At 38.2% G+C, this 18,189-nt stretch overlaps 1 protein-coding gene across 1 annotated transcript in view; it reads right to left on the bottom strand.

Annotated features, from left to right (window-relative positions):
* Window positions 1-711: 711 nt before the first annotated feature.
* GCSAML (germinal center associated signaling and motility like) overlaps window positions 712-18,189 on the bottom strand; it is a 51,820-nt gene continuing 34,342 nt past the window's right edge. Inside the window, exons 4-6 of the mRNA XM_050772569.1 lie at window positions 14,033-14,082; window positions 11,691-11,719; window positions 712-2,190 (exon numbers count right to left, since the gene is read on the bottom strand). Of these exons, the coding sequence (XP_050628526.1) occupies window positions 1,951-2,190; window positions 11,691-11,719; window positions 14,033-14,082 (319 nt within the window). The 3' untranslated portion in view covers window positions 712-1,950. The remainder of the gene's footprint in view (window positions 2,191-11,690; window positions 11,720-14,032; window positions 14,083-18,189) is intronic.

Raw genomic sequence — 18,189 nt, 5'->3', positions numbered from 1 at the left:
AGTGTGTGATGTTCCCCTTCCTGTGTCCAAGTGATCTCATTGTTCAATTCCCACCTATGAGTGAGAACATGCAGTATTTGGTTTTCTGTTCTTGCAATAGTTTGCTGAGAATGATGGTTTCCAGCTGCATCCATGTCCCTACAAAGGACATGAACTCATCCTTTTTTATGGCTGCATAGTATTCCATGGTGTATATGTGCCACATTTTCTTAATCCAGTCTGTCAGTGAATTTTATGACTAGACTTGAATCCCATCTTCCAACTCCCACATTATGTGTATGGAAATATTCCAAAATCCAAAAATAAATCTTAAATCCAAAACACTTCTGCTCTCAAGCATCTATCTAAGGGATATTCAACTTGTATACTGTAACTATACAAAAAATATATATCATAAACGCATTGTCAATTAAGGCTTTTGTCTCCAAATTAGGAAGCTGGCATATCATTTAAAAATTTCTTGGGAAAGAAAGTATAATTAGATGGATTATTTTCCAGTTTGCTTGAATTTTAAAACCAGAAACTATACATCCACCTTCAGTAGAGATAACTAGTCACAGGTTAAATTAACTAGTGTGTTGCACACAAAGTATAAGCACAAGTTTATTTTCCATTTTTACTAATCTTTAAACAGAATCCTTCAATTCTCTATTGGCTAGAAAAATGAAAAAATGGACAATTATATATGATTCATTTCATCTTTTTTTTTTTATTTTGTGACACTTTCAATTTTCTTCTCAGAAAAGCCAATGTCAAAAACTATTAATTTTTGAACTATTACTGTAAGTTTATAAGCAAAAATCTCCAGTACATAGAAAAAGAAAAATTGAAGTAAATATCAGGTTAGCAAAGGGTCTGGTCACTGGTCTTATACAGTTTATTGAGTGGATTACACCTCAAAAATGAAATAGGTAATTGGATGGGGAGATGTTGGCATTTAAACTTTGGTGAGCAGGGTTGGAATTGAAGATTCTTGGACACTTATTTGTGGAGATTTATTGGTAACCAAAAGCCAAATTCTGTAAAATATTTAAAGAGGTTGATTCTGAGCCAATATGAGTTACCATGGCCTGGGGTACACTCTCAGGAGGTCCTGAGAAAGTGTGCCTGAGGTGGTCAGGTCACCGTTTAGTTTTATACATATTAGGGAGACAGGAGTTACAAGCAAAGACATAAATCAATATATGGAAAGTGCACATTGGTTCAGCTTAAAGAGGCAAGATCTTGAAGCAGGAGAGAGCTTACAGGTCATAGGTAGATTCAAATATTTTCTGATTGGCAATTGGTTGAAAGAGTTAAGCTTTGTCTAAAGACTTAAGAAGTCAGTAGAAAAGAATGCTTTAGCTAAAATAAAGGGGTTGTGGAAACCAAGGTCTTTGTTATATAGACAAAGTCTCATAGATGGAATCCCTCAGACAGCGAGTGATCCACACCAGAGTCAGGTTGGAATTGGGACTCTTATTGCCACAATCAGTCTGTTTCATCAGTCTTATGAGTCATCCTGGTCACTTGTGCCTAAACTCCAAAAGGGAAGGGGTATAACAAGATGTGTCTCACCTCCCTTCCTATCATGGCCAGAATTCAGTCTTTCAAGATCATCTGAGGTCTCCTTGGCCCAGAAGGGAGTCCATTCAGTTAGTCAGGGGGATTAGGAATTTATTTTCATTTTACATTATTGTCCTAAGAAAGTTTTTTTTATCACCTCCATGTCCTCAAACTTTACAAGCAAAAACACATAGAATATTTTAGATCGTTTCAATTTCTATGATTCCACCTAAACCACAGAGATGCCACATTTCAGAGTTGCCTAAGGATATATAATAAGATAATATTTGTAAACTTTAGCCAGAAAGGAATGTTTCATGCACTGCTCAGGGTGAAGAACTTCTCCAGAGTCTGCTGTTCTGCATCATCTTCATTGCTGCAAGGTGATAAAGCGGCTTGAGGGTTTTAGTGTGGAAGCACAACTTCGTAATCATGCTCATGGGTGCAAGAATAAGGCCTACTAACAGAAGTCCTAAGAAGGGCATATTCTGTCTCTGGCCTTTCTCTAAATTCTCTCACTTTCCTTGTGAGGGAGTCAATGTTCTCATAGCCATCATCATTGGAGCTCAGGGAAGACCTCCGATGGGGGATGTGATTAATGACAGTGTAGCACACTTCTTCAGAACCACTGCCATTCTCGTTTTCCTGCCAAGCACAAAGAGAAAAGAAATCAAGGACCCAGGGTCATTCATAAAATGAACTCAGTGTACTACCTTCCCTTCTTCTTTATATACCCAGTGGTGCTCTTACACCTAAGGTATCCAAAACCCAAGCATTCCTATACACCAATAATAGACAAGCAGAGAGCCTAATCATGAGTGAACTCCCATTTACAATTGCTACAAAGAGAATAAAATAGCTAGGAATGCAACTTACAAGGGAAGTGAAAGACCTCTTCAAGGAGAACTAAAAACCACTGCTCAAGGAAATAACAGAGGAAACAAACAAGTGGAAAAATATTCCATGTTCAATATCATAAAAATGGAAATACTGCCCAAAGTAATTTACAGATTCAATGCTATTTCCATCAAGCTCCCATTGACTTTCTTCACAGAACTAGAAAAAAACTACTTTAAATTCCATATGGAACCAAAAAAGAGCCTGTTTAGCCAAGACAATCCTAAGCAAAAAGAACAAAGCTGCATAGGAATAGCTCCGGTCTGCAGCTCCCAGCAAGACCAATACAGAAGGTGGGTGATTTCTGCATTTCCAACTGAGGTACCCAGTTCATCTCAGTGGGACTGTTTAGACAGTGGGTATAGCCCACAGAGGGTGAGTAGAAGCAGGGTGGGGCGTCACCTCACACAGGAAGTGCAAGGGATCAGGGAACTCCCTCCTCTAGCCAAGAGAAGTCATGAGGGACCATACTTTGAGGGACAGTGCTATCCAGCCCAGATACTACACTTTTCCCATGGTCTTCACAACCCACAGACCAGGAGATTCCTTTGGGTGCCTACACGACATGGGCCCTGGGTTTCAAGCATAAAACTGGGTTTCAAGCACAAAACTGACTGGCCATTCAAGCAGACACTGAGCTAGCTGCAGGAGATTTTTTCGTACCCCAGTGGTGCCTGGAACACCAGTGAGAAAGAATGGTTTACTCCCCTGGAAAAGGGGCTGAAGCCAGGGAGCCAAGTGGTCTTGCTCAGTGGGTCCCACCCCCATGGAGCCCAGCAAGCTAAGATCCACTGGCTTGAAATTCTTGCTGCCAGCACAGCAGTCCAAAGTCGACCTGGGACATTTGAGCTTGGTGCGGGGAGGGGCGTCCGCCATTACTGAGGCTTGAGTAGGCAGTTTTCCCCTCACAGTGTAAACAAAGCCACAGGGGAATTCGGGCTGGACAGAGCCCACCCCAACACTGCAAAGCCACTGTAGCCAGACTGCCTCTCTATATTTCTCCTCTCTGTGCAGGACATCTGTGAAAGAAAGGCAGCAGCCCCAGTCAGGGGCTTACAGAAGGGAAGGCTATGAGCGCAGCTTCAGCAGACTTAAATATTCCTTCCTGTCAGCTCTGAAGAGAGCAGCAGATCTCCCAGCACAGTGCTCAAGCACTGCTAAGGGACAGACTGCCTCCTCAAGGGGGTCCCTGACCCCCATGCCCCCTGACAAGGAAACACCTCCCAACAGGGATCGACAGGCACCTCATACAGGAGAGCTCCAGCTGGCATCTGGCAGGTGCCCCACTGGGACAAAGCTTCCAGAGGAAGGAGCAGGCAGCAATCTTTGCTGTTCTGCAGTCTCCACTGGTGATACACAGGCAAAAAGAATCTAGAGTGGACCCCCAGCAAACTCCAGCAGACCTGCAGAATAGGGACCTTTCTGTTAACAAACAGAAAGCAATAGCATCAACATCAACAAAAAGGACTACCATGCAAAAATTCCATACAAAGGTCACCAAGAGCAAAGACCAAAGGTAGATAAATCCACAAAGATGAAGAAAAAGCAACTCAAAAAGGCTGAAAATTCCAAATACCAGAGTGACTCTTCTCCTCCGAAGGATCACAACTCCTTGCCAACAAGGGAACAAAACTGGATGGAAAATGAGTTTGTCAGATTGACAGAGGTAGGCTTCAGAAGGTGGGTAATAAACTCCTCTGATCTAAAGGAGCATGTTCTAACCCAATGCAAGGAAGCAAAAACCTTGAAAAAAGGTTACAGGAATTGCTAACTAGAATAACCAGATTAGAGAAGAACATAAATGACCTGATGGAGCTGAAAAACACAGCACGAGAAGTTCGTGAAGCATACACAAGTATCAATAGCCAAGTTGATCAGGCAGAAAAAAAGATATCAGACATAGAAGATCAACTTAATAAAATAAAGCATGAAGACAAGGTTAGAGAAAAAAGAATGAAAAGGAACAAACAAAGCCTCCAAGAAATATGGGACTATGTGAACAAAGACCAAACCTACATTTGATTGGTGTACCTGAAAGTGACGGGGAGAATGGAACCAAGTTGGAAAACACACTTCAGGATATTATCCAGGAGAATTTCTCCAACCTAGCAAGACAGGCCAACATCCTAATTCAGGAAATACAGAGAACATCACAAAGATACTCCTTGAGAAGAGCAACCCCAAGACACATAATCGTCAGATTCACCAAGGTTGAAATGAAGGAAAAAATGTTAAGGACAACCAGAGAGAAAGGTTGGGTTACCCTCAAAGGGAAGCCCATCAGACTAATGGCAGATCTCTCTGCAGAAACCCTACAGCCAGAAGAGAGTGGGGGCCAATATTCAACATTCTTAAAGACAAGAATTTTCAACCGAGAATTTCATATCTAGCTAAACTAAGCTTCATAAGTGAAGGAGAAATAAAATTCTTTACAGAGAACGAAATACTGAGGGATTTTGTCACCACGAGGCCTGCCTTACAAGACGTCCTGAAGGAAGCACTACATATACAAAGGAAAAACCAATACCACCCACTGCAAAAACAAACCAAAATGTAAAGTCCATCAACACTATGAAGAAACCACTCAACCAATGAGCAAAATGACCAGTTAGCATCATAATGACAGGATCAAATTCACACATAACAATATTTGTTAAATTTACATTTAATTTGTAATAAATGTAAATGTATTAATGTAAATTAATATAAATAATATAAATTATAATTTATTAATGTAATTTAATATAAATAATATAAATTAAATGTAAATTTAATTTTTAATAAAAGTAAATTTATTAAATTTACATTTAACAAATATTAACCTTAAAGGTTAACCTTAAATTTACATTTAACAAATATTAACCTTAAATCAAATTCACACATAATAATATTTGTTAAATTTACATTTAACAAATATTAACCTTAAATGTAAATGGGCTAAATGCCCCATTTAAAAGACACAGACTGGCAAATTAGATAAAGAGTCAAGATCCATTGGTGTGCTGTATTCAGGAGACCCATCTCACATGCAGAGACACACATACACTCAAAATAAAGGGATGGAGGAAGATGTACCAAGCAAATGGGAAGCAAAAAAGAGCAGGGGTTGCAATCTGATAAAACAGACTTTAAACCAACAAAGATCAAAAGAGACAAAGAAGGCCATTACATAATGGTAAACAAAATGAAGGCAGAAATAAAGATGTTCTTTGAAACCAATGAGAACAAAGACATAGCATACCAGAATCTCTGCGACACAGCTAAAGCAGTGTTTAGAGGGAAATTTATAGCACTAAATGCAAACAGGAGAAAGTGGGACAAATCTAAAATCAACACCCTAACATCACAATTAAAACAACTAGAGAAGCAACAGCAAACAAATTCAAAAGCTAGCAGAAGACAAGAAATAACTAAGATCAGAACAGAATTGAAGGAGATAGAGATGTGAAAAACCCTTCAAAACATCAATGAATCCAGGAGCTGATTTTTTGAAAAGATTAACAAAATAGATAGTCCACTAGCCAGAATAATAATGAAGAAAGACTGAATAATCAAATAGACACCCTAAAAAAATAATAGAGGGGAGGTTACCACTGATCCCACAGAAATACAAACCACCATTAGAGAATACTATAAACACTTTTACACAAACAAACTAGAAAATCTAGAAGAAATGGATAAATTTCTGGACACATACACCTTCCAAGACTAAACCAGGAAGAAGTTGAATCCCTGAATGGACCAATAACAAGTTCTGAAATTGAAGCAGTAATTAATTAGCCTACCAACCAAAAAAGCCCAGAACTAGATAGATTCACAGCTGAATTCTACCAGAGGTACAAAGAGGAGCTGGTACTATTCCTTCCCAAACTATTCCAAACAATAGAAAAATAGGGACTCCTCCCTAACTCACTTTATGAGGCCAGCATCATCCTGATATGAAAACTTGCCAGAGACAAAACAAACATAGAAAATTTCAGGCCAATATCCCTGAAGAACATCAATGCAAACATCCTCAATAAAATACTGGAAAACCAAACCCAGCAGCACATTAAAAAGCTTATCCACCACGATCAAGTCGGCTCCATCCCTAGGATGCAAGCCTGGTTCAACATACACAAATCAACAAATGTAATCCACTACATAAAAAGAATCAATGACAAAAACCATATGAATATCTCAATAGATGCAGAAAAGACCTTCGATAAAATTTAACATCCCTTGATACTAAGAGCACTCAGTAAACTAGGTACTGATCAAACCTATCTCAAAATAATAAGAGCTATTTATGGCATACCCACAGTCAACATCATACTGAATGGGCAAAAGTTGGAAGCATTCCCTTGGAAAACCAGCACAAGAAAAGTATGCCCTCTCTCTCTACTCCTATTCAACATAGTATTGGGAGTTCTGACCAGGGCAAACAGGCAAGAGAAAGAAATAAAGCATATTCAAATAGGAAGAGAAAAAGTCAAATTGTCTCTGTTTGCAGATGACATGATTGTATATTTAGAAAATGCCATAGTCTCAGTCCAAAAACTCCTTAAGCTGATAAGCAACTTCAGCAAAGTCTCAGAATACAAAATCAATGTGCAAAATTCACAAGCATTCCTCTACACCAATAATAGACAAACAGAGAGCCAAATCAGGAGTGGACTCTCATTCCCAATTGCTACAAAAAGAATAAAATACCTAGGAATACAACTTACAAGGGACGTGAAGGATCTCTTCAAGGAGAACTAAAAACCACTGCTCAAGGAAATAAGAGAGGACACTAACAAATGGAAAAACACTCCATGCTCATGGATAGGAAGAATCAATATTGTGAAAATGGCCATACTGCCCAAAGTAATTTATAGATTCAATGCTATTCCCATCAAGCTACCATTGACTTTCTTCACATAATTAGAAAAAAGCTTCTTTAAATTTCATAAGGAACCAAAAAAGTGCACATATAACCAAGACAATCCTAAGCAAAAAGAACAAAGCTGGAAGCATCATGCTACCTCGCTTCAAACTATACTACAAGGCTACAGTAACCAAAACAGCACGGTACTGCTACCAAAACAGATATATAGACCAATGGAACAGAACAGAGGCCTCAGAAATAACACCACACAGCTACAACCATCTGATCTTTGACAAACCTGACAAAAACAAGCAATGGGAAAATGATTCACTATTTAATAAATGGTGTTAGGAAAACTGGCTAGCCATAGGCAGAAAACTGAAACTGGACCCCTTCCTTACACCTTATACAAAAATTAACTCAAGTTTGATTAAAGATTTAAACATAAGACCTAAAACTATAAAAATCCTAGAAGAAAACGTGGGCAATACCATTCAGGACATAGGCATGGGCGAAGACTTCATGACTAAAACACCAAAAGCAATTGCAACAAAAGCCAAAATTGACAAATGGGATCAAATTAAACTAAAGGGCTTCTGCATGGCAAAATAAACTATCATCAGAGTGAACAGGCAATCTACAGAATGGCAGAAAATTTTTGCAATCTATCTGTCTAACAAAGTGCTAATATCCAGAATCTACAAAGAACTTAAACAAATTCACAAGAAAAAAACAACACCATCAAAAAGTAGGTGAAGGATATGAACAGACACTTCTCAAAAGAAGACATTTATGCAGCCAAAGAAACATATGAAAAAAAGCTAATTATCACTGGTCATTAGAGAAATGCAAATCAAAACCACAATGAGATACCATCTCATGCCAGTTAGAATGGTGATCATTAAAAATCAGGAAACAACAGATGCTGGAGAGGATGTGGAGAAATAGGAATGTTTTAACACTGTTGGTGGGAGTGTAAATTGTAGAAGACAGTGTGGCAATTCCTTAAGGACCTAGAACTACAAATACCACTTGACCTAGCAATCCCATTACTGGGTACATACCCAAAGGATTATAAATTGTTCTACTATAAAGACATATGCACATGTATTTTTATTGCAGCCCTATTCACAATAGCAAAGACTTGGAACCAACACAAATGCCCATCAATGTTAGACTGGATAAAGAAAATGTACCATAAACACACCATGGAATACTATGCAGCCATAAAAAGAATAAGTTTATGGTCTTTGGAGGGACATGGATGAAGCTGGAAACCATCATTCTCAGCAAATTAACACAGGAACAGAAAACCAAACACTGCATGTTCCCACTCATAAGTGGGAGTTGAACAATGAGAACATATGGGCACAGGGAGTGGAACATCACACATCAGGGCCTGTTGTGGGGTAGGGGTAAAGGGGAGGGATAGCATTAGGAGAAATACCTAATGGAGATGACGGGTTAATGGGTGCAGCAAACCACCACAGCATATGTATACCTATGTAACAAACCTGCATGTTCTGCACATGTATCCCTGAACTTAAAGTATAATAATAATAAAAAAGAAATATAACAAAACCCAGCAAAATAATAATAATAATAATAATAAAAGAACAAAGCTGGAGACTTCCTGCTACCTGACTTCAAACTATAATACAAAGCTACAGTAACCAAAACAGCACGGTATTAGTAGCAAAACAGATATATATGCCAATATAGACCAATGGAACAGAACAGAGGCCTCACAAAAAACACCACACATCTACACCCCTCTGATCTTTGACAAACCTGACAAAAACAAGCAATAGGGACAGAATTCCATATTTGAAAAATGGTGCTGGAGAAACTGGCTAGGCATATGCAGAAAACAGAAACTGGACCCCTTTCTTACACCTTATACAAAAATTAACTCAAGATGGATTAAAGACTTAAATATAAAACTTAAAACCATAAAAACCCTAGAAGAAATCCTACACAATACCATTCAGGACATAGGCAGGGGCAAAGATTTTACGACTAAAATGCCAAAAGCAATTGCAACAAAAGTCAAAACTGACAAGTGGGATCTAATTAAACTAAAGAACTTCTGCTGAGAAAAAAAAAAAAAAAAAAAAAAAAACTATCATCAGAGTCAACAGGCAACCTACAGAATGGGAGAAAAATTTTGCAATCTATTCATCTGACAAAGGTCTAATATCCAGAATCTATAAGGACCATAAACAAATTTACAAGAAAAAGACAAACAAAACCATCAAAAAGTGGGTGAAGGATATGAACAGATACTTCTCAAAAGAAGACATTTATGCAGCCAACAAACATGAAAAAAAGCTCATCATCACTGGTCATTAGAGAAATGCAAATCAAAACCACAATGAGATACCATCTCATGCCAGTTAGAATGTCAATCATTAAAAAGTCTGGAAACAACAAATGCTGGCAAGGATGCAGAGAAATAGGAACTCTTTTACACTGTTGGTGAGAGTGTAAATTAGTTCAACCATTGTGGAAGACAACGTGGCAATTCCTCAAGGATCTAGAACCAGAAATACCATATGACCCAGCAATCCCATTACTGGGTATATACTCAAAGGATTATAAATCATTCTACACAAAGGACTATAAATCATCCTGCTATAAAGTCACATCCAAACGTATGTTTATTGCAGCACTATTTACAATAGCAAAGACTTGGAACCAACCCAAATACCCATCAATGATAGACTGGATAAAGGAAATGTGGCACATATACACCATGGAATACTATGCAGCCATAAAAAAGACTGAGTTCATGTGTTTTATAGGGACATGGGGTATAACTAAAGGGCTTCTGCACAGAGTTTATGTCCTTTGCAGGGACATGGTTGAAACTGGAAACCATCATTCTCAGGAAACTAACATAGGAACAGAAAAACCAAACATGGCATGTTCTTACTCATAAGTGGGAGCTGAACAATGAGAACGCATGGACACAGGGAGGGGAACATCACACACTGGGGCCTGTTGGGGTGTGGGGGGCAAGGGGAGGGAAAGCATCAGAACAAATACCTAATGGGTGAGGAGTTTAAAACCTAGATGACAGGCTGATAGGTGCAGTAAAGCACCATGGCACATGTATTCCTATGTAACAGACCTGCATGTTCAGCACATATATCCCAAAACTTAAAGTAAAAATAAATAAATAAATAAAATATATATAATGTAAGAAATATTTCTAGAAAAAAAAAAAGCCCTTGCTCCAAGCCCTGGTGTCTTAGAGACCTCATTATAGCAGCATAAACTGCACTCCAAGCTTCTACTAATTATGCTTTAATTTTACCTTGAATAATAAAAAAGGAAAGAAGGATGCTATTAGGCTTCTAAATATCTAGGGAAAAAGCAATTCTATACTTTAGGTCACACATACTGAGATGCAATGTATGCAACAATCAGATCTCAGTAAGTAATGAATAAGTCATTATTCACTATAATTTTTATAAGATAAAATACTAAGAAAAAATGAGTTTATGCACATTTTCAATTGCATAGACAGTGAAGGAAAGAAAAAATAAAAACATTAATATGTACTAATTAAATCAACAAAAATTTTATGGTGTAGTATCAAAAGGAATAAACTTTTTTCCATGTTATAGTTTCCACCATACTTGTCAATGTAAATGCTAATTCCTGGATATAAGGTTTGAAAGGGAATGTGGAAAGCTAAAAATAATTAATCTTTTATGGTGGTCAGTTTATAAGTATAAATTTACTTAATTTCATTTGTTTTTGTCATAATAGCTTTGAAAATTAAAATAATAGGCTGGACACAGTGACTCATGCCTGTTACCCCTGCACTTTGTGGGGCAGAGGCTAGTGGATTCACTTGAGGCCAGGAGTTCGAGATTAGCCTGGCCAACACAGCAAAACCCTGTCTTTACTAAAAATAAAAAATTAGCCAGGTGTGGTGGTGCACACCTGTAAAGCCAGCTACCTGGGAGGCTGAGGCACCAGAATCACTTGAACCCAGGAGGCGGAGGTTGAAGTGGGCCAAGATTGTGCCATTGCACTCCAGCCTGGATGACAAAGTGTGACTCTGTCTCAATAAATAAATTAAATAAATAAATAAATAAAATTAGACTTCAGCAGAATTAAGGCCAAAACAATAAGAACTTGCTACTCATCTAGATCAGTTAAAATACTTTTTGATTTTTTATTTCCTTTCATTTCTGCATTACAATGGCCATCTAAATTATTTAAAATATGAACGATTTCTAAAAGTACATTTAGAAATTACAAATGAAGGAAGACAGATGCTACTCTTGAATAAATCATCTGTATTTTGACATTTATCAGACAAACATAATAAAAGTTTGTAAAAGTTTGTGTTTTTCTTTTGTCTTGCTTTTTGTTTTCTACTTACCTGATTAGAAATGGATGAAACTTCTTTGCCTGGAGTATTAACAAAAGAAAGAAAGAAAGGAAAGCATTGTGAGACTTTTGCACCATCACAGATTGAAGGAAAAGGTGAAAAAAACAGAGTGTAGAAATAATAAAACTGCAGAGGCCTATTATCGAAACATCTGACATTACCCCATCTTATAATTGAAGTTCTCAAGACTGAGTGACAAAATCAAGAAAGAACATGTGTTCTGAGATACCATCAATAGTATGTTCTTTCTGTAAATAAAGCACATTAATGTACTGAATAAAATGGATTTCAAAATTTGGTAATAAAACGTTCATAAACGTGCTGTCAATGCAATATAATAAGCATAAAGAAAGAATGATTATAGCTGCAAATTTAAGATACAAATTTTATGTAAATATTATAGGAAAATTATACAGTTCTTTAAAATGAACACTCACTATAGAGGTAGGTACAGAAATAACACGAGTAACTATTTCAAGTTACATACAAATATGCAGATTCATGTTGATTCCATCTGTGAATGGTGAAGCAATTTACATATGTGTGAATCTGAAATCCACTACTAATTTTTTTTTTTTTTTTTTTTTGAGACAGAGTCTAACTGTGTCACCCAGACTGGAGTGCAATGATGCTATCTCGGCTCACCGCAACCTCCGCCTCCTGGGTTCAAGCGATTTTCCTGCCTCAGCCTCCCAAGTAGCTGGGACTACAGGCACAAGCCACCACGCTCAGCTAATTTTTGCATTTTCAGTACAGAGGGGGTTTCACCATGTTAGCCAGGATGGTCTCAATCTCCTGACCTCATGATCTGTCCACCTCAGCCTCCCAAAGTGCTGGGATTACAGGCATGAGTGACTGTGACCAGTTGTCTGTTCACTCTTGTTAGTTATTTTTGCTGTGCAGAAATATTTTAGTTTAATTAGATCCCATTTGTCCATTTCTGCTTTTCTTACAATTGTTTTTGATGTTTTCATCATGAAATATTTGCTCATTCCTATGTTCTGAATGGTATTGCCTAGGTTGTTTTACAGGGTTTTTATAGTTTTGGGTTTTACATTTGGGTCTTTAATCCATCTTGAGTTAATTTTTGTATATGGTGTAAGGAAGGGGTCCAGTTTGTATCCTCTCCATATGGCTAGCCAGTTAACCCAGCACCATGGATTGAATAGGAAATCCTTTCCCCATTGTTTGTTAGTTAGCAACATAGTATTCTTTATTTGAAATTTGGTTAAGGGAATAGATCTCAAGTGCCCTTATGTCCCCACATTCATACAGGATGGTAGCTATGTATAGTGATGGATATATTAATTTGGTGTCGTAATCATTACACAGTGTATACATATATCAAATCATCGCATTGCACACCTTGAATATAGGCAATTTTTATTTGTCAGTTATACCTCAATAAAGTTGGGGGTAAAAATAAACAGAGTTTCCTTTAGATATACTTGTCCACAGGGGCTGAGCCCTGTTATTCATAACTGTCAATTTTGAGTAATTACATGATTACTATACCTAGATACTATGGCAAACAGAGCAAATTCTTTTTTCTTTTTTTTTTTTTTTAAAGACAGGCTCTTGCTACATTGCTCAGGCTGAACTCTAATTTCTGGCCTCAAGGAATCCTTCTACTTTAGCCTTCCAAGTAGCTGGGACTACAGGAGTGCACCACCAACTTCTTTCAACTTCTTGAGAACAAAATAATACACTTTTTAGGGGCCAGGAGTGGTGACTCATGCCTGTAATCCCAGCACTTTGGGAGGCCAAGGTAAGTGGATCATGAGGTCAGGAGTTTGAGACCAGCCTGGCCAACATGCTGAAACCCCATCTCTACTAAAAATATAAAGATTAGCCGGGTGTGGTGGTGTCTGCCTGTAATCCCAGCTACTCGGGAGGCTGAGGCTGGAGAATCGCTTGAACCCAGAAGGCGGGGGCTTACAGTGAGCCAAGATCACGACACTGCACTCCAGCCTGGGTGACAGGGTGTGACTCCATCTAAAAAAAAAAAAAAAAAAAAAAAAAACACACACACACACACTTTTTATCACCTGCTAATATTCAGAGGCCCTATTTTAGAACACCAATATACAAATTAAAATCAGTAGAATTTTGGCTAACTTCTTTCCACAGGCGTTTCTTAAATGTCTCTCAAAAAATAATATACAAATATTACTTTAATACCAAGAATGATGTGATCAATTTTATGAAAGAGTAAGAACTCCAAGCAGCCTCTTCTGCAATCTGTTATTACAATAGGCTCAAGAGTGTCTGCTAATTGGATGCTTAAATTTGCACTTCCCTACTATGAAAAATATTATACAACCATGACTTACTTTTCTTATCTTGATCTTGAAGTTTTCTTTCAAATGTAGTCATTTCCTGCCTACAAGGAAAGAGATCGTTAACATGAGATACTCCAGGTTCTCCCAAGCTGAAATGCCTTTGAAAGCATTTGGTTGCCCTTAACCTAAGGCCATTGTTAGATTTTCCATGCAAATATTAAATACAATTAAAAGGCTGCTTACTCCAGCCTTTTTTGAAAAACCACAAAAATCTAGATAAACAATGAAAAGTGGAAAACAAAGCTCCAAACAAAGCTAAGTGAATTATTAGCTTATCAGATATACTATCGCATGCATGGAAAACATACGTATAATATAATGAAATTTAGGACAATTCAAGAGAGAAAATTGAAAGTTTTGAAATTTACTTTTCTGCTATTCTTGATGAGGGTGTATAAATCCTTAAAGGTAAATGAGAGGGTCTTACAAATTCTAACTAAAACTTTACGGTAATAGACATTAATAAGTGTGGTGGCCAGGTGCAATGGCTCATGCCTATGATCCCAGCACTTCAGGAGGCCGAGGCAGGCAGATTATGAGGTCAGGAAATCGAGACCATCCTGGCCAACACGGTGAGACCCCGTCTCTACTAAAATACGAAAAAAAAAAAAAAATTAGCCGGGCACAGTGGCATGTGCCTGTAGTCCCAACTACTCGGGAGGCTGAGGCAGGGGAATTGCTTGAACCAGGGAGATGGAGGTTGCAGTGAGCCAAGATCGTGCCACTGCACTCCAGCCTGGTGACAGAGCAAGACTCCATCTCCAAATAAAATAAAATAAAATAAAAATAATAAGTGCGGGCCAGTGATGAAAGAAATAGAGATTATTTTTAAAGGGACACAATTTACACAATAAAGAGGATTCAAAGGCGGTAGTGAGGAGATGGGGTTGCCAGCATATCACCTTTTATTTGTCTGTCGATCAGACTCCTAAATTTAAGGGGAAATATGAAAAAAGGATATAACTCGTAATGAGCTGCCCGCCTCAAGGACAGCCAGTTACACAGTATAGAGATGTGCCTGGGCTGAGGTAAGAATATTTTGTGAGGAAGTATTCTAAAACGACATGCCACAATCACCGCCTGGATTTTGCAACAGAGCAGAGACCCCTCTTGGAAGTCTGTTGGGCACCCACAAGCAAGGAAATAAAGGAAACTCGTGAGTTTCTTCAAGGGAAATTCCAGCGCCTGGCCAGCCCTGAGAAGTAAATGAGCAGCCTGATCAGCAGGAGGAAACCTGGACCTCCACCACATACATCCTCTGGCACACAGACCTCAGGCGCGGGGGCGCTGAGGACTGAACTCTCACTGCCAGGCTTTGTCTACATTTCTTCCTGAGGAGCCGGAGAAAGTCATGACCAGGAGCCAGACCTTAGCATTCCTTTCTCTTGACTCCACATTTTTAGACAAAGTTTGCTTCCTTAAACAATAGCAAATCAAAGAATCTTTCATTCCACCTATGACCCATAAGGCACCCTTCCCCCTCAGCTTCAAGGTATCTCAACTTTTTAGGCCAAACCAACTATAATCTCCATGTATTGATTTACAATTTTGCCTGTAAATTCCGCTTTCCGGAAATTTACCCCCGCCTTTTAAAACCCTTGATTGTCAGCCATTGAAGAGGACAGGTCTTAAGCCTGAGGGACCGATTCTCCTTGCTTGGTGACCTGCAAATAGATGTATCTTTGGTCCTGCTGCAACCCTCAGTGTGGATGTTTTTGGCTTTTCAGCACCGGGTGAGCTGCCCTCAGTTTGGTTCAGTCACAGCCATAGCTTGTTTCTCTTCTGCACCCTCCTTAAACACACATGCATACACACAATTTTATCTCACAAATTATCTACTTTCATTCAGAATACTAAGCACAAAGTTACAAAGATGAACTGCATAACAAAAGCAAAACAAAAAAAGCAGAAACAATATTTAGAAGCAGAAAAATAATATCTGTTTATTACTGTTAATAGTTATTAACAATAATAAATGGAGAAGGAACAATTATTGGAATAATTACTAATAATTATTGTGAATAATAATTAACAATAATAAATGGAGAACGAAAATGGACTGGCCTAAACCAGGAAAACAATTGTAGAGAATAACATTTTTATGTTAAATTAAAACAACATTAATGGGAGAGGAGAGAATCAAGAGAAGTTAGCTAATGGGTACAAAAATATAGTTAGCTAGAACAAATAAGTCCTAGTATCTGATAGCATGGTGAGGAAAATTATAGTTAACAATAATTTATTGTACATTTCAAAATAGCTAGAAGAATTGTAATGTTCCCAAGACAAAGAAAAGATTGGTGTTTGAGTAGATGGATATCACAAGTACTCTGATTTAATCATTACACATTGTATACATTTATCAAAATATCACATGTACCACCCAAATACAAGTATGCTAGCTATATCACTTTTAAAAATAGGCCAGGTATGGTGGCTCATGCCTGTATTCCCAGCACTTTGGGAGGCCAAGACAGGTGGATCACTTGAGCCCAGAAGTTTGAGACCAGACTGGGCAACATGGCAAAACCCTGTCTGTACAAAAAAGGTGTATACTATCCAGGCATGATGGTGTGCACCTGTAGTCTCAGGTACTTGGGAGGCTGAGGCGGGAGAAGTGCTGGAACCCAGGAGGCAGAGGTTGCAGTGAGCCGAGATTGCGCCATTGCACTCCAGCCCCGGGGAAAACAGCGAGACTCGGTCTCAAAAAAAAAAAAAGATCTAAACAAATGAAACAAAAGTATAACAAGAGAAAAGTCATAAAATAAATACTTAAATCTGAAAACTGACTTCACAGGGGGAAAAACAAATGGCACGGAACACTGAGATATGGTGACTACAGCCAGTGACAACATGTGCTTGAAATTCGCTAAGAGAGTGGATCTCAAGCATTCTCATCACACACAAAAACAATGGTAACTGTGTGAGATAATAAATATATTAAGTAGTTAATGTACTTTATAGTAGTAATCACTTCACCATATATACACATCAAAACATCATATTGTATACCTTCAATATGTACAATTTTTGTTTTTCAATCAGCTCAAGAAAGATGAGAAAAAAATTTAAAATAAAGACATATGTATAAACGAAAATAATACATTATTAGGGGGTGGGAGTAGGGAACAAATAATGAGTTTTTGAATTTTCATGGGGAAAACGTATGTAAAACCAAGTCATCAGGAAAGCCGCTTAAGGTGGCCCAGCTCCACAGCCACAGAGTGGAATTACACTCACTAAGTTGTGAGGAGAAAGATACGATCCAAGAACTGTATTACTCTCCAAGGAAAGAAAACGTATTGTCAAATGTCTTAGTACTGAGATAATCTAAAACCTATGAGGTCTTTAGGAAAGAAATAAAGCAAACATTACTGCACAACCACATTTGAACTTTGTAAAATGCGAAGTTATGTAACAAAGCAGTTGGTGAATGAAGAATTCGGCCACCCGGTTATCTGTCCATTCTGAGGCTCTAGCCACAAAATCCAAACCTGTCTAAGTCCAGGCTGTGGATTATCAGCACCTACTGGTTGTCCACTCTGTCTTAAATACAGTGGAACAATTCTGCATGCTGTGGCCACTGGGAACTTCCAGACAGTGGCAGGAATTCCTGGATTTCTAGGAATCCTCTTAGATTTTCTTGACATCTCTCATGAACTAAATTGTGTCCCCTTAAAATCCACATGTTGAAGTCCTAATCCCCAGAACCTCAAAATGTGATTGTATTTGGAGATAGGATCTTAACAGAGGTAATTACATTAAAACGAGGTCATAAGATTGGGCCCTGTTTCAGTATGACTGGTGTCTTTGTCAGAACAGAAAATTTAAACACAGTCATAACACAGAGAGAAGACCATTCGAAGACTCGGGGAAAAGACAGTCATTGACAAGCCAAAGACAGACTTCACAAAACAGCCCACCTCTGCCAACACGTTGATCTCAGACTTCCAGTCTCTGTAATTGTGAGAAAGAAAATTTTGGTTCTTTAAGTCACCCAGTCTATGGTACTTTGCTTGAGAGCTTAGTAAATGAATACAGACTGATATGTGGGAACTGGACTAGGCCATACTAATGAAACAGGACGTCCCTCTATCCTCCCTATCCGAGAGGAAGCTGCCTGCAATGTCCCCTGGTGTCTCTGATCT

The sequence above is a fragment of the Macaca thibetana genome, chromosome 1 (assembly GCF_024542745.1).
Source record: "Macaca thibetana thibetana isolate TM-01 chromosome 1, ASM2454274v1, whole genome shotgun sequence".
In the NCBI taxonomy this organism is placed as follows: domain Eukaryota; kingdom Metazoa; phylum Chordata; class Mammalia; order Primates; family Cercopithecidae; genus Macaca; species Macaca thibetana.
The sequence above is the reverse complement of the archived record's forward strand: the minus strand, read 5'-3'. Positions and strand labels throughout refer to the sequence as shown.